The 24,917-nt window shown below is 45.6% G+C and overlaps 1 protein-coding gene across 1 annotated transcript in view; it reads right to left on the bottom strand.

Annotated features, from left to right (window-relative positions):
• ATP6V1C2 (ATPase H+ transporting V1 subunit C2) overlaps positions 1 to 24,917 on the bottom strand; it is a 462,596-nt gene that overhangs the window by 185,688 nt on the left and 251,991 nt on the right. The window contains exon 6 of the mRNA XM_069605972.1: positions 19,793 to 19,884. Within this exon, the coding sequence (XP_069462073.1) occupies positions 19,793 to 19,884 (92 nt within the window). The remainder of the gene's footprint in view (positions 1 to 19,792; positions 19,885 to 24,917) is intronic.

Genomic DNA, 24,917 nt, shown 5'->3' on the forward strand with positions numbered 1-24,917 from the left:
TTGACAGTAGGGCTGGATCACCTGGTATTTCTGGTGATGAGTGGATGAGATGGAGGGTTTTGCGCATGGTGTCAGCCCCTTGCCTACCCAATATGAATCCGACTTGGTCATTGTGTATGAGGTGAGGGATCAGTACTTCCAATCGGGTGGCTAGTAGCCTGGTGTAAATTTTGGCATCTAAGTTGAGCAATGAAATTGGCCGGTATGAACCACAATGTTTGGGGTTCCTTCCCTCCTTTGGGTCACTGTTATGAGTGCCTTCGTAAAGGAGTCGGGGGCTGTCCCTGTTTCTAATATCTCATTGAAGAGCTCCATCAAGAATGGTGTTAGCTGGTCGCTGAAGGTTTTATAAAGCCCAGCGGTATAGCCGTCCTCTCTGGGGGATTTGCCTACATCCAGTCTTTTAATTGCCTCTTGGACCTCAGGTTCGGATATCGGGGATTCTAAGAGCTCAGTTTCAGGGTACGAGATTTTGGGCATGTCTATCTGGGAGAGATAGTGGTCTGTATCTGATTGTCCTGGAGTCACTTCCGAGGTGTACAATGCCTCATAGAAGTTGGCAAAACTCTCTTGGATAGTGTGGAGGGTTGGGGGGGTCGTGGGGTTTTCTTCAATTATCTCTTTCACTTTCCGCTCTGCCCTTTGTTCTCTGAGTCTGGCTGCCAACAGTGCATCAGCCTTGTCCCCCTTCTCATAGAATTTCTGTTTGAGGAATCGAAGTTTGCGCACAATTTGTTCGTGCTCCAATAGTCTTAGTTCTTCCCTTTTACGTTGTGCTATGTTGATGTTGTCGCGGTCCGTGCCCAGGTGTTCCCTGTTCTCGCTTTCCAGTTGGCATATTTCGGACCTAAGTCTGTGCTCAATGATCTTTCTCTCTCTTTTTTTGGTAGATCCTTCGCGTATCAGGATACCTCTCCAGGTGGCTTTACCCCCATATTGTCTGCTTGGAGACTTCCCCATTGTTGTTTAGTTTGAAGTATTCCTCAATTTGAGTTGCCATTTCAATTTTAAATACTGTATCTTTCAACAGGCTTTCATTACAGCGCCACTTCCCTCCTGAAACAGGTAAGCCTGCCCATCTTATATCTGACAGGACCATGTCATGGTCTGACCATGATATCAGAATTATTTCTGATAGCGTTGTGGTGTCAAGGAGGTCCTTGGTGAGGTACACCAAGGACCTCCTTGTAATCAATCCTGGTAAGTGTTTTGTGCGGATTGGAGTAGAATGTGTAGCCTCTCTCATTAGGATGTTTAATTCTCCACACATCTTGCAGGTCATATATCTCCATTATGTAGGAAAGCCCAGTGCGATCACTTCTCGTTTGGTTTCTTATCTCGGGGTTGCCTGGTCGGGTCTGGTCGGGTCTGCCCATTGATTAAAGTCTCCTCCAAGAACAACTTGGCCAGATGCTTCTAACATTATTTTGGGTATTGTCTTTTCTAGGAACTTGGCTTGTCCTGCGTTGGGAGAGTATATTACTGCGACTGTTACTTTAACCTTTGTGATTGTCCCAGATATCAGGAGGGCACGTCCGCTTACATCGGACCAGGTCTTATCTACTTCGAAATTGATTCCTTTCTTGGTCAGGATTCCAACTCCTCCTTTCCTGAGTGGGCCCGATCCCCAGAATTCTTTTCCCCCTCTTTTTCCTAGTATGCCTCTCTCCTCCCACTTGGCAAACTTTGTCTCTTGTAGAAGGAGAATGTCTATTTGAGATCTACGGAATTCCCTTGCCACTAGTGATCTCTTGGTCGGCGAGTTGAGGCCTTTCACGTTAAGTGTTCCTATCCTTAGGGACTCCTTACCCTTCTGCTCTTCAGTTGGTGCCATTATCAGAGTATTTCCGTTGTGGATTCGTGACCCATGTCAAGTAGATATAATGTTCATAAGGACTCACGTCGTCTTGAGTGATCCTTTGTATTGCCGATAATGATTCATCCTCTGTACATTTCTTGTCTGACCATCCCCCCCACCCTCCACCCTTCCCACATTGACGGCGTCCGTGCAGACCCAGATAAAGACACTGGTCCTGCATCGAACCACCTTTAGGGACCATCACTTCAGGTCCCCAAGATTATTATAACATCATAATCTTGATTGAGCCCCCTTTCACCTCCCTCCTTCGTCTACATGGCCCGAGTCTCTTTTGAGCCTATACATCCTTACACAGTTCAGGTCATGGACATATGTATTAGAGTATATGTCATCTTACCAGTGTTGCAGTTCATCGGTTCTCTCCCCCTGGGGGGGGGGTATTACCTCTCTGAAATTTCCTCAATCCCTTGACACGTTTCCTTCTGGGCCCTGTATACGCAACCTCTCTCTTCTCGACGTGGGTCTCCCCGATCGTGTTCCCTTGCGCTTGATCCAAGGAGGTCAGAGATGTACACCTTGATCTCCCCCTCTGAGCTTAGCTTGATTTTGTTTCTGTTGTATTCGAAGGACAGAGAGAAGGGGTATCCCCACCTGTATCTTATGCTCTTTTCCTTCAGATGTTTGGTGATAGGCCCGCACATGGGTCGAGTGCCAGGGTCATGGATGATAGGTCCTGGTATATCGAGATTTGGGATCCTTGGAGGGTAATTGAATCGCTGCTTCTTGCTTTCTCGAGGATCCCTGTTTTGTCCTGAAAGCAGTGAAATCGAGCAAGGACAGATCTTGGTCCGCCTGAAGGCCCTCCGGCTCTGTGTATCCTCTCTATCTTAGGTTCATCAACCGCGTCATCGGCAACTAAGTGTTTGATGATGTCATGCAGGGTGTTCTTCAGATCGCTCTCCGTCTCCCCGTCTCGTTCCGGGATTTTGAAAATCCTCAGGTTGTTCCATCTCTCCCGGTTTTCCAAGTCATCAAGCTTGAGTTTGAAGCTCTCCTCTCGTTGCTCCAGTTCGGTCATCCGCTGGTCGAGTTGTGCTTCTAGGGTGTCTATGGACGCTTGATTGTTCTCGACCCCTTCGAGCCTCTCCTCCATGCTATCTAGGCGTTGGGTTATCTTGTCAATTTTGGAGCCAATGCTGGCACTCATATTCTTTATTTCGCCCAGTAAGGCGGCAATGTCCCCCTTAGTAGCTGCTGATTCACTCCCCGAGGTATTTTGGTTCGCCATGGTATGGTCACAATTTTCAGCAGGAGTCGAGACGTAGGAGAATGTAGCTAGTTTCTCCCTTATGTCCATTGTTTCTCCCGAAATTCCGTGGTGTCACCAGTGCTGTTCGATGGGGAGATGGGGTCGGGGGCAGAGGAGGCACACTCCCCTGGGTTGGGGGCCCTACCCTCTGCACTCTGACGTCGGTGGTCTCGGGAAGTTCGTTAGGTGTTGGGAATGGTGTCCGTGGTGCATTTGTTGATAAGCCCAGGGTATGGGCGGCACAGTAATGCATATGGGTCACCCGGGCTGCCCTTTAAGCGGTGTCCAGGTCAGCCGAAGCTTTGGGGATGTTTTCCTCTTGTGCGAGGTGCGGGGTAAACATTCGGGGCGAGAGAGGTCCGAACCGCCGCTGCGCGGTGATGGCGCACCGCCCGTTGTTCATGGGGTAGATGGGATGGGCCTACCGTCTCCCCGCTCAGTGCTGTCTCAAGGCCCAGTCCGATCACGCTCTTCGGAAGCTCCGTCGACTCGGCTGAGGCTGTCACGTCCCCTTTGCGGCAAGGAACGTCATCGGGAGTATGAATTCCGTGGCCGGGGTTCAGGTTCTTTCAGGCTTTCTCCGTTCGTCAGGCCCAGGGTCCGCCTCCGACCGTTGCGCAGTTATGTGTGGCGTCATTTTGAAGGACGTATATCTCAGGTTTGCAGGGGTCGATTTCGATTGGGTTTTCGACTGACCGGAGGGGGGAGGTCCTCAGCTGGCGGCACACCGGTGTAGAATCATGGGGGGGGTCGTCAAGGTGGGGGCTCAATCCCTCCTAGGGACCCAAAGTAGCGGAGCTCACGCGAAGTCAGACCACATCCGCACGCCCCCTGGTGGCCAGTTGCCTTGTTCATTTTAATGTCTCCTTCCCATCTTTTTCTTTGTTCATTTTGTCCCTCTCTCTCTCTCTGTCTCTTCTCTTATCTCCCCAGAAAACTGAAAACAAATTCAATCCAAACTCTCTCGCCCCCTACCAAGCAGTGGTCAGGTAATTAGCTATTGCTCCATCACATGCCATCTCCACTGAATAAGTCTTTTTTTATTTCTCTCCTGCTCTCAATTTCTCCTAGGAAGACCACTACCTGACTCCCACTTTTTCTACTGTGACAGGATTCCCAGCCTGGTTCTGGGAACCAGCAAGGAGGGACCCCAGGGGCCGGATACATCCCCGAGCCAATGGATGTTAGGCCTAATGGTGCTATGGGAAGGATCTTCGGGGTCACCAGACCACCCCTAAATCCCTAATTCAGTAAGGCAGTTTAGACATGATGGCCAACTATTTCCCAACCCATTGGGAGTGCCTACACAGTAATCTGGACACCCTTGTCTGCGAATTGACAGAGTCCAAATCACTTCTTGGGCAGACCCAAAATCATGACACAGAAACAGGAAGGTTTGAAGGGAAAAGGTTTCCATACAATTATTGTGGACAGTGAGTGTTTAGACAGTGTTACATCTTTATCCAATAAGTCAAGGATTAACTTCCCCAAGGCTCACAGGATCCTTGGTGAACTGCACAGGACTATGAATACGGCACAGAAGTTTCACAACTTTCCGAGCGCTAACAGTTCAATGGGGGGATGGAAAAGGACAGCAACAAAACTACCTGGGGAGCGTCTGCCACGCCAAAGGTACAATATACACAATTCTCCACAAGCCCAATAAAACAAGGTATCTCAGAAGCTTAGCCACTATTTACGCTACCAGTATCCGACCCGTTAGGAACACTGCAGAACTCAGCACAACCACAGCAACGCTGGGCCAGTAAGGAAAGAGAAAGTAATATCCAAGATGATGGCAATGTCACATACTGACTTAGCCCAGGCCCTTGAACCAAAGGCCAATCCAAAAGTACACAAAGGGCTACCCAATCACCATCCTCACCGATTTATTAGCCACAGGGGCAGGCCCTCAATAGGAGACCCAATGGGAAAGGCCACTATAAAAGACTCTAGCTTCAGTCAAGCAGTAGAGTTTGAAGAAGCAGGAGGCTTGCGTTTGGAAAAGGCCAGTGCAACATCTTAAGTGAATACCAGCTTTGAGGGTTGGTGCAGTGCCGATCTCTGTTGTCCAAGGGATTCCCTTCCCCATCCACCCTCACTGGGACCCATACTGCTGATGGTGATCACAGCTGTGTGGGTGTCCAGTGAGTGGTAAGGGTTGTTTTGTATTGTTTCCTCGGGATGTGGGGTGGTGTAAAGGACCCCTCTTGGATGATGTTTGCTGTGTTCTGTTTCGTGAAGTATCTGTGAGCACAGATGACAACTAATACAACACCCATTCCTCATATGGTCCCCTTCTACTCTCCTCAGATATCCCTCCCCTCCATAGTACCTTTATGATTGTCAGGGTGGCAAGGAGAACACTGATCCACACTACTGCAGTTTTGACCAGCAACAACTGGAGATATCCCTGGCAAGGGGCTGTAGTAGTTGTCGCCACTCTCCAGCCAGCAGGATGATGGCAATGCACACAGTGGTTGAGCATCACCCTGTGCTTCTTCTTGCTTGTTTTGTCTATTCAATACAATGCCTTGAAATGTTACTGTATCCTTGTCTTAAAACTAAGTTCTTTTATTCTGCCTTCTCCCTTTAGGTGGCAGAGGAGTTCTCAACTGGAACAAGTTGAAAGTCCCATCAGGTAAGTACAATTGTAGAGTGGGGAGCATGGGTCCGTTCTTATGGCTAAATATTAACCTCTCTGTGTTTGTCTTATTTAGTTGCAGCTTGGCAGCACGGATCCTCAACAACATGGCTGCCATAAAAGCGCACTTGTCGTGCATAGGTAAGTCTTCTTTGAATCTTCTGATATTTCAGCTTTGGCAAGCTGTTAATCTTTTGGCTTGTTCTCTTGCAGGTGTAACTTGAGCAGAGAGTGTCGAGAGCCATCCATGTAAGAATCCTTGAACATCTGGCACATGCTGCCAGGAGGTGGGGCCATATTGGTCTTCTGTGACAAAATCATCCGCGATTACACAATCTATCTGGATTTCGTTTGAAATCTTGTTGCTTGTTGGGATCGACTCCTGTTGCATCTCCAGTGCTATCCTGTGTTTGAGGTGGCCTGGAATACCTGTGGTGCACTATTTGTGAACCTTAACTTCCCATGTGTCTTGTGTAGACCCCATATGGGAGGTTGTTCCTGTATTGAGTGTGGGTTCTTCCAAGGCACCCTTCCCCAATCTTGCATATCCTCAAGGTTCAAGGTCCAACAACACAAGATTATCTACGACTACACTGGTGGTGTAAGGCCCATTCCTCCTCACTCCTTGTTTTCTACAAAAGCTCCCTCTATACTCTCCCCACTGCCCTACACTCTGCTAAACCCAGTACTTACTTTACAAATCTTATCGTGTCTCTCCGCTGCCATGCAGTCAAGCTTTCAACTGCCCTTATTGGCAGAGGGGGACTATATGAGATCACTTACCTTTCCTTGCTGTACCTTAAGGTCATGCCTGGTCAACCCCATCCATGATCCTTCTCCTTTTTGCATGCACATTTTTACCCTTTGCCCTTTACTTCTCCCCAGAATCGCATAGATCAGAGAAACACTAATATTCCTCTTCTACCCCATTTCCTCCTTCTCCATTCTGCTTTTCATCCCCACTTCATCCTGTGTTGACTCCTCCTGAATTGCCCTCATTCAACTTGTACCATTTTTCCAGGCAGCCAATATAGCACGTCCTCTCATGGGTCCTTGTACAACACAAACAGTTAAGGGCCTTATTCCCTCACCGGCCCTTACCACTCCACCCTCTTTAACCTAACCCTTGCCACTGGGACTGTACTCACCTGCTTCAAAATAGCTACTGTTACTGATCTTAAAAAAAGCCCTCTTCTACCCACAGAAATCCTGCCAACTACTGGTGTGTTTCCTTCCTACCACACTACCTTTAAGTATGGAACGTGCAGCATTCAACCATATTACCAGGTAACTGGGGCCCGATTATGAAAACTTTATCACCAATGTACTGCTTGGATAATAAGGAATGGAGTAAACATGAGGAGGCATGATACATGTTACCTAAAAAAAATCTCGAAGGAAAAATGAAGAAGACTGTTATATTTACTATGTTTGCTGAGTAACATCAAAAGAAAGTAAAGAAACTTTTTCCTTTTATGCTATATAGCAAACACTTAAAACAGCCTGATTATTTTTTGCAAACCTTTTTAGATCATACAGATTGTGATCTTTTCACTTCATTCTGTATTATCTGAGCATGTGCTTACTGTTTTGCACTGACACAAATGTTAGATAATATAGCCCCTCAAGGTCAATAGTCTTTACAACCCCCTTCAATCTGGGTTCAGCAGTCATCACGCTATGTAAGCAGCCTTGAGCCATGCCTCCAACTTCCTGACTAATGCCCATTAATCAAAATTCTCTTTCATTCTCATCCTTTTTGATCCCTATGCAGCGTTCAACATTTTTGACGCCCCGCTGTATTCCCCATCCCTTCTCCGAGCTCAGTATCCAGGAGTCTGCCATTGCCTGGGCTGCCTTCCTCTTGCTGGACTAATCCTTCTCCATCTCATGAAACATGAGCACCTTCATTTCTACTCCTATCAGTCGGACGTACAAAAGTTTTGTTCTTGGACCACTCTGTTCTGTGTCACCTTTATACCTCTTTGCTTGGAAAGAACAAGTTACTTACCAACTGGTAATGTTCTTTCGACAGATTCCGGGGACTGCCAAGCAGCTGCCACCCTTTTCTGTAAGGTGAGATGAAACGGTAACACTGGATGGACCTTGATCTAAGAAGTCTGTTAGATCATTATGTACAAAGTCCTCAGGAAGACTGTACCAGCCCAGATACTCCGAGACCTGCCGCCTGCATGAAGACTCAGCATGAGCCCCAGGCTCAGGCCTACCAAGTTCCACTTCCGGAGAAGTGTCCAACCCACTGGCATCATGACGGGTTTGCCTCAACTCCTCCAACTGACTGTGTCCAGAAAAAACTGGAGCCACACCAAGTTCACCAAGGTCCTCAAACTCAGACCTTTCTTTCTCTTCATAAATGTCGTCCAGAGGGAGTTGAAACCCTGGCCTGGGGACAGAAGAGGGACCGGAGTCCAATACTGACCTCACAGACTTCACAGTAGCCTTCCTAGGAGGATCCACAAGATCCGGGTACTCCAATGGCAAATTGCGGGCAAAAATACCCGAAGGCGTCGAGGGCGCCGAAGGCATCGACGTCGAGAGCGTTGACAACCTTGGAATCGTGAGCACAGAAGGCTTCGGTGTCGACATCGACACTGGTGCCGACGGCGTTGTGGGCTGATAAGACGGCAAAGCGTCGGCATCCGAGTCGGACGGACACTGCGCCAACCTAGTCGACCCCAGCTTCGACCCCTTAGCAGGATGCAGCGGTCTCCCTGGAGACGAAGGCAGAGACCTGGAGGCACGTCTCTTATGACTTTCCTGAGCCTTGTCCGAACGGGACCTCGAAGGTCACCGGTGCGGGTCGCGTCGCGGACCCGAGCCCGAAGGCGTGCGAGCCGCGGTATGAGACCGTTCCTTGCCGGCTTCGTTAGAAGGCACGACCGGAAGCATGCCCTGTGATTGAAATATCACTAACATCTGATCCTTAAAGGCATCCCATTACTCCGGAGTCGAGGACTTTGTCGGGCATGCCACTTTCCTCAAGACACCATCCTCCGAGGAGGATGGGGAAGGCAACCAGTGACGGCGCTTCCTAGAGTGCCGGGACGAGGAAGAAGAATGGCAGGAACCACTCCGGGACCGAGATCACCGGGTAACCTCCCGATGCAGAGAGTCGCCCCTTGAGTCGTCGGTGGAAAGCCCCTTGGGCGATTTAGATTTTCGGGACTTACTAGGCTTAGAGCCCCTACCTACCTGGAGCTTCCCCTTATGCTCCTGCAAGGCCTTTGCAGTCAGCGACTGGCATTTTGAACAGTGGCCGGTGTCATGAGACTTGCCCAAGCATCACAAACAAATGCGATGCGGGTCGTTGATCGACATTTTCGACTTGCAGTCCCGGCAAGTCTTGAAGACAGACCGCGGAGTCAGGGGGGCCGAAGAAAAAGACATCTCAACGATGAAACACATGAGGCGTGCCGAGTTTCACGAAGCAACACGTTCACAGAAAAAACAGAACTGAGGCTACAGACGCTGTGCGTCCTATTTATGACATCCCGTGACGTTGCCCTTGATGGAGGCCTTCGAGGGACATCGACCCGACGTCATCGATGCAGGACGCCCTTTGCTGAAAAAGTTTCCGAAGTGCACAGCTGTGGACATTACAGGCCAAAGATGTGGAATACATTGAAGGACACAATCCATTCGAAATGTACATCCTCCTTTGGCATCTCCTAACACTTTTTTCGCTGACAACATTCAGCTTCTTTCCTTTTTCATCCTTTACCTCAAATCTAAACCACACATATACTTGTAATCGTCCCCCTGGTACCCACCACTTGATGGCACTCAGATTGTCAAATGATCAATGCTCCCAAAACATAAAGCATTAACCTCCCTGACACTAACATTTTGCCCCTCCTGCCCTCTCCAATATCCTTTCCCCCCTGATCTCCTCAAATTATCTCTGAAGGCTTGCAATCTTGGGGTCCTCTTACCCAGTGAACACAAGCTCCACCAATATATTACCTCTACTAATAAAGCTTTCTGTCTAAAAACAATCAATATTAAGTAAATGAGCCCTGCTTACCCCTCCACTAAAACGTGTACCTCTTGCACTCAGCAATTATTGTTTCAGTCTCCACATTGGCCTTACTTCCTAATCCTTTGCCTCTTATATCCATTTATCAACTTTGCAACCACACACTTGGTCTTTTCCCACCTCTGCCTACTGCCCCCATGTCAACTGGCTCTCTGTGCATCACTGACCTCTCTTCAGATTTTAACTTCTAGTCTTCTAATCTATCCATGGACTTGCCCCTCCCCATCTGGTTACTTCCATTTCAAATATGCCCCATCTTGCACCCTTTGTTCCAATGCTCCACTTATTCTCTCTGTTCTATTCAACCTGCATTGCCCCTTGCGTTTGCTTATTCCCTTCTGTATTAGAACCCTTGCCTCCCACTTCAAAAACATCAGCCTAATGACATTATTCAAATATATCCTCTAAGAACATCAACCTCTCTCTTGAGCAGTCTCTTGAACTAACCATCTCATCATCCTCATTGCTCCTGATAAGACGACCTCTCCCCCATATGTACATAATTTGTATATCCTATTAATGTGTCATTCTGAGGTGTATACTGTGTAAAATGCTGCAAACGTCATCTTTTTGTCCCCATTATATGCTCCACTGTGATTCTGGTCCCTAACTAATTTTACTACACATGCTCTCATGTAAAGCACTGGATCATGGGATTTCTCTGACCTCTATTATCACCTATTGTCATGTGTTTCCTATCTATATCTATCTATATATATAATATGCTTAGGTATGTCTCCGTAATTAGCTGATGCAATTTATCAGTGTTAGGTTTCCCTCTGCTCTCCAAAAGGCCAAATGCACCTCTGTGTGCCCTTCCACTTTAACAGCTATATTTTTAACAAAATGAATGAGCACGTCACCTTCACCTTTCACTATCGCAAGCATTCGGACTCATTTGAAGTTACTTCTTTCCACCCCACTTCTCTTCACACAGGGCACTGGGGTTCCAGTGTCAATGAACAGTTAATTACCGGCTCAATGTTTCAGTCTCTAAAGAGCAAAATGCTGTAGGATGAATTCCTCCTCACGAGCTAAAACTGAAAGTAGGTGTAATTATGCTACGCAATCTTATGCCATCACGGGCAATCTGCAATGGACCAAGGTTGACAATTACGCTTCTACAAAGACATCATCATAAACGCCTGTGTAATCGATGGATTAAACTTAGATAAAGGTCTTATACCACGCATACCTCTCATTCCATCTGATACAAATATGTCTTAGCCTTTTCAATGACCAGTTTGGGCAAGGGCGTACGCCCCCTTTTTGGAAGCAATCAGTGGTGACCATTAATAAGTCACAAGGACCTCCACCCTCTTCCTGGAAGTGATTGGTGGTCATTCCGATATTTAAGAAAGGGGACAGAGTGACCCTATGATTTATCGACCAATATTGAACTTTAAATATGATAGAATGGTGTATGTTACCCTGGAAACAGCTAGTAGTAGCATATTTGCTTAATCAATAAATAAAAATAAAAATAAGAAAGGCGAATCTGTGGATTTGAGACAGTCTGCCCAGTACATTTCTAAAAAATAAAAATGACAAAAGGCCCTCAACTAACCGCTATAAAATGGACCAATTGCATCAACATGCCCTAATCTTTTCCATAGTGGAGTGTCAGATTACTTTACTGCCGGCAGTGTGCACAAATGAATGGACTGGCCAGAGGTAAAGAAGGACTGTGTGAGATGTAGATTATCAGTAAGCAATCTGATGATTACACCCCATCTTCCTACCTCAGCTCAGCCCTTATGCAGTGAGGTTTTAGTCACCAATTAATCAGCCTTCAACATAACCAATAACATTATTTCCCAAAAAAGAGTACATAAAAGAGGGCCTATCCCACCCTGTAACTCCTTGGGTGGGATGGCCCTGGGTGACTGGTGGGAGAGACAAGCCAACCTGTTCACACGCATTTGAAAATACTGATCTCATGCACCTTCCAACTGATGAGGAGGAAGTCCAGAGATTCTACCGACCTAAAACAAAATGTACAAAAGGTGACTAAGAAATGTGGAAATCCAAAATTTAGCAGATATATTATAACTGCTCCTCCTATATATCCAATAAATGGCCACTGAGAAGGAAGTAGAAGGGGGAACATGGGAGAATGATGACCTGGGATGTACAGAATTCCTAAAAGAGCTTTCATATGAAGGAAGGGCCAAGGCAAAGTACAAGGTGATATTTATTTAACTGTAACAGCAATCTCCCACAACCTACTGGCCGAGGTAAACGTGACTATAAAAGTGACTTTGGCAAAAAGGAACTCCAAAGTAGCAATATCCAGGGATTTAAATTTAGAAAACTGTAGACCCTGCAGAAAAATGGGCATGGCCCAAGGAGGGAGGATATGATGCATGATGCGGTGAATCAAAACGTAGCAATGAAGGATGCCACAAACCCAATTAGGATCTATTTTAGGCCCCATATGAAGACCAAATGACGTGGGCAGGGGGTCGCGGAAGTATAATAAGGAAGACTAGTGGCCCATTTGGAAATCTTGTAACACTATTTAGGATAATACCTATTTTTTGTTTTTTGGGGTTTTGATCTGATTTAGGGATGAAATTGTTTAAACTAAAAAGAGTCAAGTCAACTACACCTTTCTAGATCAGCCCACTATAGAAATACAGGAGTGGTGTTGAGTCTTTCTTATACATCACAGAAATGGACATGTCAGGCATGGTAGTAGTAATACTTAATATTAAAAAAATGTATTTAAATCATTCATCTAAAAAAAAATGTAAGAGTTTTTTAAGAACACAGATGAAAAAGCCTATGGTCAATTCGGCATTTCAATCTCATCATATAGGCAGACAAATATTCAAATGTGAAGTTAGTATGTGACATATAATTATTTTTTTGTCAACAGATCTTTTTCTTTTTCTAGTTTATACATTTATTTCAATATTAACTTTCCAGATGTGTCTACATATGGTCGGTCATATGTTTCGGCCTTTTTCAAAAAAAAGTTTAGATACCATCGCTGGCATCATTCTCTTATATTTTTGCCCATCTTCAGGACAGGGGTTAATTTGGAAATCAAACTGTCGTCTCACAGTAACTGTAGCTTCCAAATGAAAGGGTCTGATCGGCATTTTGAATTATTTTGTCAACAGGAGTCACTCTTCCTATTGTATCGGGATATCTCTTTTTCCAAAGTAGCGGTCTGGTTTTTCTTATTTTCCCATCTGTCTCTCTCTTTCTTCTGAATTCATGTTATGCTAAATCCAGCCAGATCTCTGTTTACGTATTGTAGGGCGAAACAGGAGGAGATATTTTCTCAAAGTGTTTATTTGTATATTCGTATTTTCTCTCAGCATCACAGGTGCTAGCGGGACTTGCTCTTATTGTATCTACCATATACGAAAACCCAGACGGCTATTTTGAAAATATCAGAGAATGATGCCAGCGATGGCATCTAATCTTTTTTTGAAAAAGGCCGAAACATATGACCTTATGATAGCAAAGCTCATTATGATAACAAAGGAAGTCTGCAAGTTCCTCGCCCACAGTTGCTATTACAAGCCCAAAACCTCCCTCACCCCACCCAGGGAAGGAAAAGAAAAGGGTACAAAAATAGGAGCTCTCTCAATGCGGAGTGTCGAAAGAATCAAGGTAACACTTCAGAACAGGACATGGTCAAAGAAATATATAACACGGACAAACTGGGCTGCACAGGAAAAGGAAAGCACTGGAAAGTGCCGACTGCAAAACAGAGCAAGACAGAAAGGGAATCCAGGAAGCAGAAAATAGCAATAAGCACACTAAATTCGAGATCCAGGAGCAAGACATAAGGAACTAGAAGCTAAGCATAAGAACATGGGACCGGTAACAAACAAGAACACTGCAACAAAGACAGGTGCGGGATTGTGGGATATATTGACCCACTCAACAGCATTGCCCCAAATCACTAAGCTGCATTTGCGCAAGAATCAACAACCTGTGCACACCAGGACCTCGAAACAGTATGCCAGTGTGTTCTGAAACCTATAAATGGAATCAAGTGAAAAGGAAAGCCTGCCATTGATGCAAAATCCAAAAATCCCCTTCAAAATGAAACCTTTTCACCCTTTCAAAATGATGCTTTGACGCTAATTCCATCTGTTCATTCTGAAACCACTGTGATCAAAAAGGCCCTGTCATGCCCAAGATATTTCACTGTGCTTTACCAAAACTAGGCATAATTCCTGAGTGACAGGCCCAGTCCAACCAGCTCTCAGAGAAATCAATAATAAACTTAATTTTCCCTCACACAGGAACACACGTTTATTTCTTGCCAAAATGTATCCAGGCTCAGCAGTTCAAAGAGACTTTAACTCTCTGAGCCAGGTCAAGTGTAAATGTATCTATACTTTAGATAAAACTCCTGCATTCAAGGAAATGACTACAGCTGCAAAGACAGTGAGGGAGCTGTCAAACCGAATTTAAAGAAAGAAATGCTAGCAGTTTTTACACATGTGGAAAACTGGGCTTTACTGACTGTAGAAAAAAATGGCCTGTTTTAAATAAATTGTTGAATGAAAGCCTGCTTACTTAGCAATGTAAAGGGTTTATGTTAGTGGTGATAATACACACAGGATGTTTTAATTCAGGACCCAAAATAAGAAATTAAAGAGTTTAAAACACATTGGGGTCATTCAGAGTTGGGCGGTAAGGGTTTACGGGCACCGTTAAGGATTCCGGTGCCGGTAAACCCTTACCGCCCTATTCTGAGGTCCCTTAGCGGGTCCCAGCAGGAACGGCTGGTCTGTCCACCCGTTCTCTGCGGGTCCCGTTAAGGGACCTTGGTGCTAATAACAGGCCCGCAATTTGCGGTACCGTTATTAGCGCCTTCCCCTTCCCATTGAGCCCTATAGGGACTCAATGGGAAGGGGGAATGGTTTACTGAATGGGGACTTACCGGGTCCTCCAAGGTCAGAATGACCCGGTAAGTCCCCATTTAGTCAGACCAGACCCATGGCTACCTCCAAACTCGGAATGACCCCCATAGTCTGTATTTGCAAGCTCTCAAATAAACCAGTCATTCCAGTTGCCAGCCATGAAACTTCCCCAAGGAAGGGAGACACACCATAAATCCAGGACACGTCAGTGAAAATTACCAGCTTGAACAACTTTGAATGGGCTAGGACAATGAAAGTTCACACGCTCGTCAGACATTCGTCTGTGCTCCAGGCTGGGACAATAGGAGTCCTGGGACACTAACCTGTCAAGTGTAAGGGGCAATAAAACCTTCAATCAAGATGGGACATCCCCCTTCCCTTGAAAGGAAATTACAGTTGCTTGCAGTTGAAGGAAGAAAAAAAAGGGATCTAGTAACAATGGACTGCCTTTTGGTTACAAACACTATTTTATCCAGAAACTTTAAAGACTTTTTATCTCTGCAGCAAGAATTAGTACAAATGTAAAAAGTTCGCAGTTTCAAATCAAATTTCATGGACTTTCTTTTTAAATGTGGAAGAACTCATTGCCACATGGGGAACAGAGGTTACAAAATATGACATATTTCAAGGAAAGTATTAATGTTGCAAACATAACATTTTGTACATACATCCCTGGGGATAATTCGCATCTGTGTATAAAATTGTGGAATTTTAGGCCAAATCTTTCATGTGTAAAATTACCAAAATGTACCAGAAAGGCGAAACCAGGTCGCACAGACTGGAGGATTGGACTGATCTGTGCTGCACATAATATGTAATCTGTGTGTATAATTTGTCAAGAGATTGTAATTGTAGAAATGTATGTTTTTGGCAAAATCAGATTTTCAGTAAAGTAAATGTGGGAGTTTCTGGACATTGTAAAACTCACCTTATAAACCTGACATAATTCCGTTGGAAATCCAACCAGTTGAGAGGAAGGCAAAGACTAGTACCCCTGTCCAATCCAAGTAGTTAAGGGGCATGCGTAGTTAACCGTGCCCAGCGTACACGTTGATAGTGTCATTTTACACTATAAATAAGGGTCCCTGACAAGACCCTGGACACACACCCACACACACTCTTCCTGATTTTCCTGCACCAGTGTCCTGTTCCTTTCTCATCTTCCAGACTCCAGATCCCAATTACAAGGCCAAGCATTGCTGATCCTGCTCCCACAAGGCCTACAATATTAAAAACCCACTAATCTCCCATTAACAAGGAGAAAACTGTGGTATTTTTGGCATCCTAATCCAGATTGGCTTGCCGCCACTCACTGCATGCTGCTGCCATCCTGCTACCCTGACGACCTGTATTAACCAGAATTTCCAGTCCAGAAGTGCTGCCCGGTAACCAGTCCACGTCCAGCTGATCCTGTCCTGCTGATTTTGTCCGGCTGTCTTTTGTTAGACCAGGTCCGTGTGGTGACCAGAGCGCTGACTGTCCAAAATCCAAAAACTAAAAAGTGGACTGTGAGTATCAATAGGAACCATAGAAAACCATAGTATACCTTGCCTTGCTTTGTTCCATCCCAATCTCTAAGCTATCCTATCCTGACCCCGATATCTTGGTAAAACTGTCACAATCATTCTTGCCACCCTGCTTTGATTTCTTGTGCTAGCACCATCCCCGTAGTAATTCTGCCTTGTGTAAATCCTAAATTATCAATCCTATTTTGAGTGATTGGACTGGTTCCGTCAGGGCGGGCACTGGGGAGCTAGGGTTGAATTTGCGAATCCTTGGAGGTTGCTTTGTTCCTCTTTGGTATTCTAGCCTGAATGCTCTAGTCTATAGTAAAACTGTTCTTGTCAAAACTGATTTCCTTTCCTTTTTCACCACTTTATTTTGACTCAAAACGTACCTCACTCTATCTAGCATAACTCACTAAATTTTCCAGCTAGAGACCTATTTACCCTATTTCAACCGTTTTTATTAAAAACCGCTTTGGTAATTTCAGGCGGGAATTGTAAAAGTTTGCTAATTTTCCAACCTGTCATTTGCTGCAAACATGTTTTAAAACCTGCCACTCAATTTCAAACTGTATGCTCTTGGTTATACATTGCTTGTGATTGTTTGTACTTCTACATGGTTGCTGTAGTGAAGAATAATATTTGTTTCAAGATTTTTACATACATTCATTCATTGATTCATCCATTTCCGAGTGTTTAGCATTGCCAGAGTTTAAAATCCGTTTTTCTCTCTTGTTTGGGGAGGGAAGGTCGGATTTCAATTCTGTTTCTTGTTTGTCATTCCTGATTACCTACTGATTCTGTTTATCCATTTAGAAATGATTATTTGTGGGTTGAGGGAACCTTGCAGGGGGAAGTTCTAACTCAAGTGCTATCTTAACGGAAATCAAAAAGTGCTCCTATTTCCTGATGTTTTGTAGATGTGTCAATAGAAGGTTAAACTAAGTACATTGCTTACATTCCTATTGTTCGTATCACCCCATTGGTAATTGCTGCCCCATGTAAGAAAATGTATGATTTCTTTTAATTTTCAAATAAATATTATATTTTATCAACCAGCCTGGTTCATGGTCCATTGTGACCCGAGGTATTTGAAAAGGGTGTGTGATATGCGTGGTGTACCATCTCAATATTGAATCTAACATAAAAACATAAGCATTTCAATTGCGCGCTGCATACTGGGCCGAGACCAAGGTGTGCATCACCTGATTGTAATCCTTAACAGGATGAAGCAAACTGAGGCTTTTAAAGCTGGCTAATTAGCAAATGCCTCAGGTGTGAGACTTTCTAGCATCTGCCTTCCGCAGGTGTTCCTGATCCTCCACCCAACCTTGTGCTGCAAGGGTAGAGATGAAGCAGTGGGCATGGAATATTGGAAAGCATAGTTTTTTGAGTAAAGTAGCATACTAGCTGCCAAAAACCCAAAATGGACCACAAAGGGAAGTGAAATGGAAAATAGTGTTTTAGAGCTGCCAATTCACTGCAGCACACTGTTCAAACATTCAGAAGGAAAGTCCATTAGGGAACAGACCCCAAATCAGGCCCCCAAACGGTGGGAAAGAGAGCAAACAGAGCGACTTGTGACACATGTTGCCTTCACACGGCCTGGCCAATCACCATCTACATCGCACCTGGACAATGTTACACAGCTTCTATGCAACAGCAGCATATTTCCGACGGCTCCTGGATATATTAGAAAATATGTGGATCTCGACAAGTTACATATACATACAAATATTTTGTCCCTGATCTATTATATACTTAATTTCTAGTTGCTTCTTGATGTAACTATTATACCCACACACTTCTACCATCTTCATTATTTGGGCCACATGAGATTAAAGACATCCCCCTTTTTTAATTGCAGAGCCGCCACCAGTGATGGCCAAGCTGGTTTTCCCGCCAGCCATATGGCAACCTGTGTTCCATCCTAGGTGGCCATTTTAGACAGTGAAGGAGTAGTCTTGTTTTCTCCCTCACTCAACCACTTAGAAAACCGGTGGGTGTTTATCCCACGTTCCTGAACATGTTTTCCATAGGTCTGTGTCCATTTTCATTTTTGGTAATCACTGCTACTCATCCTTCTTTTGGAAGACCCACATTTTAGACTGACATTGCTTCCCAACACAATATTCAGCTTTAGGTAAGCCAACTTCCATTTTCAATATAATGTTTTCTTAAAGAATATTTATTTCCTCATCCTTAGTAATTTTGTGTCCTGATGGTAGAGGCACAGTGTATGTATTCTGCATCGTTCCCAGTTTAGCGCTCCCTCTATACGTCAGACGTGTGTTCTTTCAAGTACCGCCAAATATTCCATGATTCACTTCTTTGTAGTTTCTCTACCCCCATGGCCGTGTTCATAATTAAGAGACTGTGGTGAGCTACAGTTGTCATATGTGCTCTTAATTATCATCATAATTTTTCGGGTAAGTACAAAAATGATTTTTGTAACCATATACTTTTTTTCTAATTTATATAGTATGTTAGGGGTACAAGTCAATGGTGCCAGGTCCTTACATGAATTTACTGTGCAGGTTTTTATCCTGCACTGTAAATACATCAGAGCTCTTTCTCGCGTTGCCTGGTCCTTCTCTGGCCCTCTCCCTAAAGGGGCTCCCCCCTTCACCCACTGTCTCAAGCATTCACAAAGAGGTTGGTTCCAGCATCTGGTCACCGCCCCTTTCCCAACAATCCCCCCACACTTACCTCCATGGCTCTGCTTCCTCCTTGGCTTACTCCATGTATGAGGTCTCTTGCCCCCCTACACCTTCTTAACCCTCACCATACCCAACCACTAGCCCATGCCAAACACATGCCTCACACACCTCCCCTGCTGCATGATACTTTGCTGCGATGCACTTGCAGCGCGGTAAAGACGTGCCAACCAATTCAATGCATTCCTGTGCTATACCACATATCTCCACAGACTGTTTTGTTTAGTCACAACTTCACTTTGACTTAACCATGAGGAAGGTCCCACACTTCATCAGAGACTGAAACATGTAGGGCCATATCATTTTGAATTTCTTTCCTCGAGGGACACAGAACGCAAAATCTCCCCCCCCCCCATGTTGCTCCCACTCAATGCAGGAAAAATGCAAGAGCCTTGAGTCACCATAGATTCCGCCCGTTTTGAACAAAAGTTTAAAAAAAGCAGGAGGAATCCTAGTTGATTATGCATGTCGATGGCCATCGGCATGACCACTTCTTTTGTAGTCTGGATGTGAAAAGGGCATGAGAACCTTGCACCCACCGGATTGCCATACTTTTTGTACACATTGACCAGAAAAGTATCAATCAAATTCCATGGAGATACCCGCAGATAGACTTAATTCCAGATGTCCTTTCGATGGGCGTAACAATCCCTCAGAATGAGGATGGCAGTGGATAGATAAGTGTGAATGTTAGAAATACATTAGGTGTAGCCTTATGCGAGACCATGGCATCCCTTCATGCATGTGATGAGGTATTACTCAGCAGTGTTCTACATGAAACAATATGTAATTAAGTACAAGTTAAATCAAAACAATGACAAAAACACTCACATAAAGGTCTATACATACACAGTTTTCCTTTCGAGACTTTGCAAGTTTCCTTTAATGCTGTTATACGCAACCGCCCGTGTCTTCAGATCACCATCTATCTGCGACATTTGCTGAATTTGGGAGCAAAATACGCAATATAAGTATGGGCCTTGAAAAATAAACACAGCAACATGACTACAAATGCAGAAATGAACAATAACACAGAAACAGACTTACTACAGGTGTGTCACCTACAGTGCTAAGAGCCTGGAGATTTCAAACACCTTTCATATGGCGTCAGACTGAGTGCAGGGTGTGAAGAAGAACACACACCCAACGAACGGGTCTGTTCCACTGTTGTTACGGCTTTTCTCAGTCATTATCAGATCAGCAATGTTCTATACATCAGATCCCAGATGTGAGCTTGAACTATTACTATGCGATGCCAATGCGTCTGAACTGGCACGGGCACACCCCACCTCCTAGTGGTTGAGAGGGCCGGGTGTAAGCCTTCACATGAGCGGGGTAAGTTCACTGGGGTGCTTTGTGCACTGGCAGACATTTGATGTGGCCTTGACTGCCAGGGAAAGCAGCTGAGCCTGGTCCATGCTGGTGTTGTTTGAGTTTGCCTGTTTGCTTTCATTACTGTTTTGGCAACTGTTGTTTTGGGCTATTTTGCAGGCGGCATGGGAACTTCTTGGCAGCATCACATGAAGCATATTTCAATAATCTAGTCTGCAGCCAATGTTGGGTTGTCTGATCGTGGAAACAGGAGCTCTCTGAAACAACTGATGGACTGCCCTCCTTAATTTCAAAGAGCAATGTCTGGGTCGGTCCATTGCTTTCCCATGTATGTAGCATCTAAGGGTGTTAAATAGGTCCAGGCTAGGATGCATGGCATGGTATCCCGGGTGTAATGCTTTCCTCCTATACCTGGAAATGCGTGTATGTTCCTCCTGAATTCCCATAAGGCATCACTGTAGGCCCCGCCCACTCCCTCAGTTAAATGGTCTTAAACCTCGTGACATGCATTTTTCCTATGGACTTCCAATCTTAACTGGTAAGGCATAGTGAGATTAAATGATTTGCCCCAGTCACACAGTTTGGCTGAATGGTTAAGGCAGCAGGAGTTGAACACTGTCTGAAATGAAAATAGAAAAATGCCATGTTTTAATTTCTAGCTTAGAGGTTAGAAAACCTGCTGCACGGTTCTGCAGGACAGTGGAGAAAGATGTAGGGTTCCACAGAAGATGGCAGCCTGCCCCCGAGACCTCTTTGCCGATATTCCCCCCACCCTTCAAGTTTTCTACCCGGTAAACTGAATATTTTCAGTGTTTTGAGGAACTTCAAATCACCCAGAGGTGACTCGAAGCTGTTCAGGCAGGATTACTTCCCAGGTTGGCTGAAATATGTCATAGATGCCGGCCCTTGTTAGAAGGGGGGATATGGAGACTTCTTGCACTCTGTATGCAGTGTGGGGGCCCAGGTGCATTTGTAAACTCCAGACCCATTTTCAGAGCACAGATGTTTTTGTGTCCTACTTGGCCCCCCCCACTGTGCCATTCTGCTCGGCGGGGACCCGGGTTATTATGATTTTCTGGCACTTTGCAGAGCATGGCCTCACAGAGGAATATATTCAAAAAGTATCTAGAACGAATTGAGCATGATCTCCCACCACCGGGTTTATTAATATATATTTATATTTAGGATTAAGTTCAAAATCGTCTGCATTGTCCTCAAGGCCTTCTGGGGCCTGGGTCCTCAATACCTTCAACTCTCTCTTCCTAAATATCTTCCCTCTCGAGCTCATCCGCCTCCAACCCCCTCAGGGTCAGTCGCTTCTCCAAGCAACGAGTTGGTGGTAGATCTCTTTCTTCTGCTGGGGCCTTCCCCTGGAACAGCCTCCCTGAAACTCGAGGAGAACCATCTCTGGTTCCGGAAGCACCTCAAGACCTTCCTCTTTGCTCGGCTTTCTCTCCTTCTCTCCCCTGCTGAACTCCAGGCTGAAACTGAAACTGCACTGGTCACCTGGCTACCCTCTGTTCTCGGGCCCAAGTCCCCTCCCTGCCAGTTGCACACTCACCCGCAACGCTCCCATGGCAACCCTTGCACCCTGGGGCTGTTCTGTGTCCCACAGCCCCTGCTAGCACTTGACACTTGATGTCTGCACTTACCCTTGCACCTGCCACCAGATGGCTGCACTTCTTATTATTGTTCTACTTATTGTTCTAGTTATTTCTGTTATCCTATGTTCTGCACTTGCCCTCCCCCTCCCGCCTTGCACTCCTCCCCTTCCCCACCTCCCCTGCACTTGCGCGATCTCAATATCACCTGGCCTAGTAAGATCATTTTCTCTATCTTCCCTCTGTTCCCCTCCCATGACTTGTCGCGCCTTGAAACACTTGTGTATAGGCACGTTATAAATGCCATATCATATCATATAAATGTATTAATATATATTGAATATCCCCCCTTTGAATGTCTTCCTTATGTAAGCACTGAAATTATATCCTACCATGCTAAACAATTTCCCAACTAACTGCTATCTGTAGGTAAAATCCTTTGTAGCAATATTTTAAAGCACTGTATGCGCGGCGCTGGAGCACGGAAACATTTAAGTTCCCCAAAACAGCCCTCTGACAGGTATTTGCCTAACTGCACCTGTACATCAGTTCCTGTTGCAGTAAAACTGGACAACCCAAGTGTGCCTACATGCACTTGATTTATACGCAATGCATGTGTCCTCACTTCTGTTCTTTGCATTGAATTCCTGTTAAAAACAAGCAAGTTTAAAATCGCTGTGCCACAAACCTCAAGCAGAACTCTGTGCCCCAGTGAATAGCTCAAGTAACCTAATGAGTGTGCAGACATGGAAATTAAAGTTCTCTGTGAAGGGTGGTAACTGACTGGCCAGCCTGCAGAGCAAGAGTGAGTTGATCGGCCATACTGCCACTAAGTAGTTGTGTTATGTTATATTAGTGGTTTATGCTGCACATGTAACCATCGGAGCGGTCATAAAGCACCAAGCCGTGACGAGGTACAAGCGAATTGGGACCCAGCCCAGGGTGGCAGCCACTCCATAGTCTGTGAGGTGGAAAAAGAAATGGTGCCAAGGAGAGCAGGAAAGGGGAAGAGCGAGAAAAGTGAGTGATAGTGATCGTTGGGATGAATGTATGGTTTTCATTGTTTTGACCAGAAGAAATTGTAATCAAAAGAAGGGGCGAAACCCTGGGTTATTGCCCTGCAGAGCTTATGTGGAGGACATTACTAGTGCAGTGGTTGAATTTCATTCAGTCTTGGTCTGGATGAGTTATTGCCTTGAGGTGTGCTCAGGATTTCCTATGAGTTTTGGGATCTGCTAATCAGATACTTACTTTGCATTCTCTCCTGCTGATAGCAGTAGGTTTGATTGATTGATTGATATTTTATTTCTATTGCGCTCGTACACAAGTGTTTCAGAGCGCCCCAAGGCAAGGGAGGGGAACGGGGAAGAACAAAACAGCGATCTTACTAGGCCCAGTGACATTGAGAACGCGCAAGTGCATGGGAGAGGGGGGAGGGGAAAAGTGCATGGAAGGGGGGAGAGGTGGAAAGTGCGATGCAGAGGAGAAACAGATAAATAACAATAAATAAATAATAAAGGCAACAAACAGTGGTAATGCAGCCAGCAATTTGCAAGTGCTAGGCTTAAGGCAGCAGACAGGGTAGGTCCGATAAGTGCAGGAAGAAAAAGGGGGGGCTGTATGGGTACGGATACAGACCCCAGTGCAAGGGGTGGCCCGGTGACAGGATGAGCAGGTATCTGGGCCCAAAAGGCAGAGGGTGGCCAGGTGCACGGTGCCAAGAGAGAACAGATCAGCAGGGGAGAGGGGGAGCGAAGGCAAAAGAAAAGAGGAAGGTCTTGAGGTGCTTCCGGAACCAAAGATGGTTCTCCTCAAGTTTTAGAGTGGTAGGGAGGGCTGTTCCAGAGGGAGGCCCCAGCCGAAGACAGAGATCTACCACCAGCTCGTTTCTTAGAAAAACGACTGGGGGTAGATTCTGGGTTCTGGGTTCTGGTTAAACCGAGATCGCTGACAGAGATGTTAGAGCCAGGGATAGGCTGTGTGCAGAATGGGTGCTGGGGAATAGAAGAGGAGAGTTTGACAAAAGAATATCGCCCATCCTGAGCTACACCAGATTGGCCTTGGGTATGATATGATAGGTTATTTACAAGGCGCTTAATACCCAGCGGGTTCTAAGCGTGGACCTGGGGATAGAACCTGCGTTGCTCTGTGTCACGTTGCTTCCTAGACGAGCATGTTGCCCCTGAGCTATCCTCCCGAGAGAAAAGAGAACAAGTGTCTCCCTTGCATGTAGCAAATTGGGAAAACATGGCACTGGAATGAAGTTTGCGAGAATTAAATAAGAGGCAGGCTAGGTAGGTCGAAGGAAACATTTACATTAAAGAGAACACTCTAAGAGCGCAACTGTCCACTAAGAAGGCCTACATGGAGAAACTGTCTCTCAGCTTAGGGGAAGGATTGTAGGCCGTCTTGCACTTCCTATGTGTATTCAAGCGATATCCAAAGAAGTGGGAGAGCAACCGCTCGTCCATTAGTCCGTAGGCCCCTGAACGGCCACCAACATCCAGGTTCTCTAGACAGGTAAGCTGGGAGGAAGTAAGGGCACTCTTAAGTGAGGGCGGCTTTTGATCTGTGGCTCCACTGGGAGAAAGGCCATGTGTCAGGCTGCCTGGAGGTTCTTGAGGCCTGAATGGAGCTTTATAGGGATGACAGTAGTGGTGTGGGATCTTGGATTTCTCTTAGCCTTTGGCTCGGCTCTTCTGGGTGTTAATCCAGTCTTGCCTGTTTTGCTGAACCTGGGCTGAAGTTACCTTATCCAGATAACAGAATGCAGCTGCACAATTGTGACATCTGTGCCTGCTGGGCCTAGAAACCCAAGCTACACCTCACTGATGAGGCCAAATGAGGCAGAAACATGTCTGGGGATGCTTGTGGTCTCGTGCAGAAGGGATCTGGCCTAGCAGTTTGGGATGGACTACCCCTTTGGGGGGTGGATCCAAGCCTGATTTGCATATGGTCTTTCCCCTTCTGTAATGCCTTGGCAGGCGAAGAACGATGGTCTGGAGGGTTGCCCAGAGCAATTGCCAGAGGTTTAAGATGAA

This window comes from Ambystoma mexicanum, chromosome 4p (assembly GCF_040938575.1).
Source record: "Ambystoma mexicanum isolate Mex_15411 chromosome 4p, UKY_AmexF1_1, whole genome shotgun sequence".
NCBI lineage: Eukaryota > Metazoa > Chordata > Amphibia > Caudata > Ambystomatidae > Ambystoma > Ambystoma mexicanum.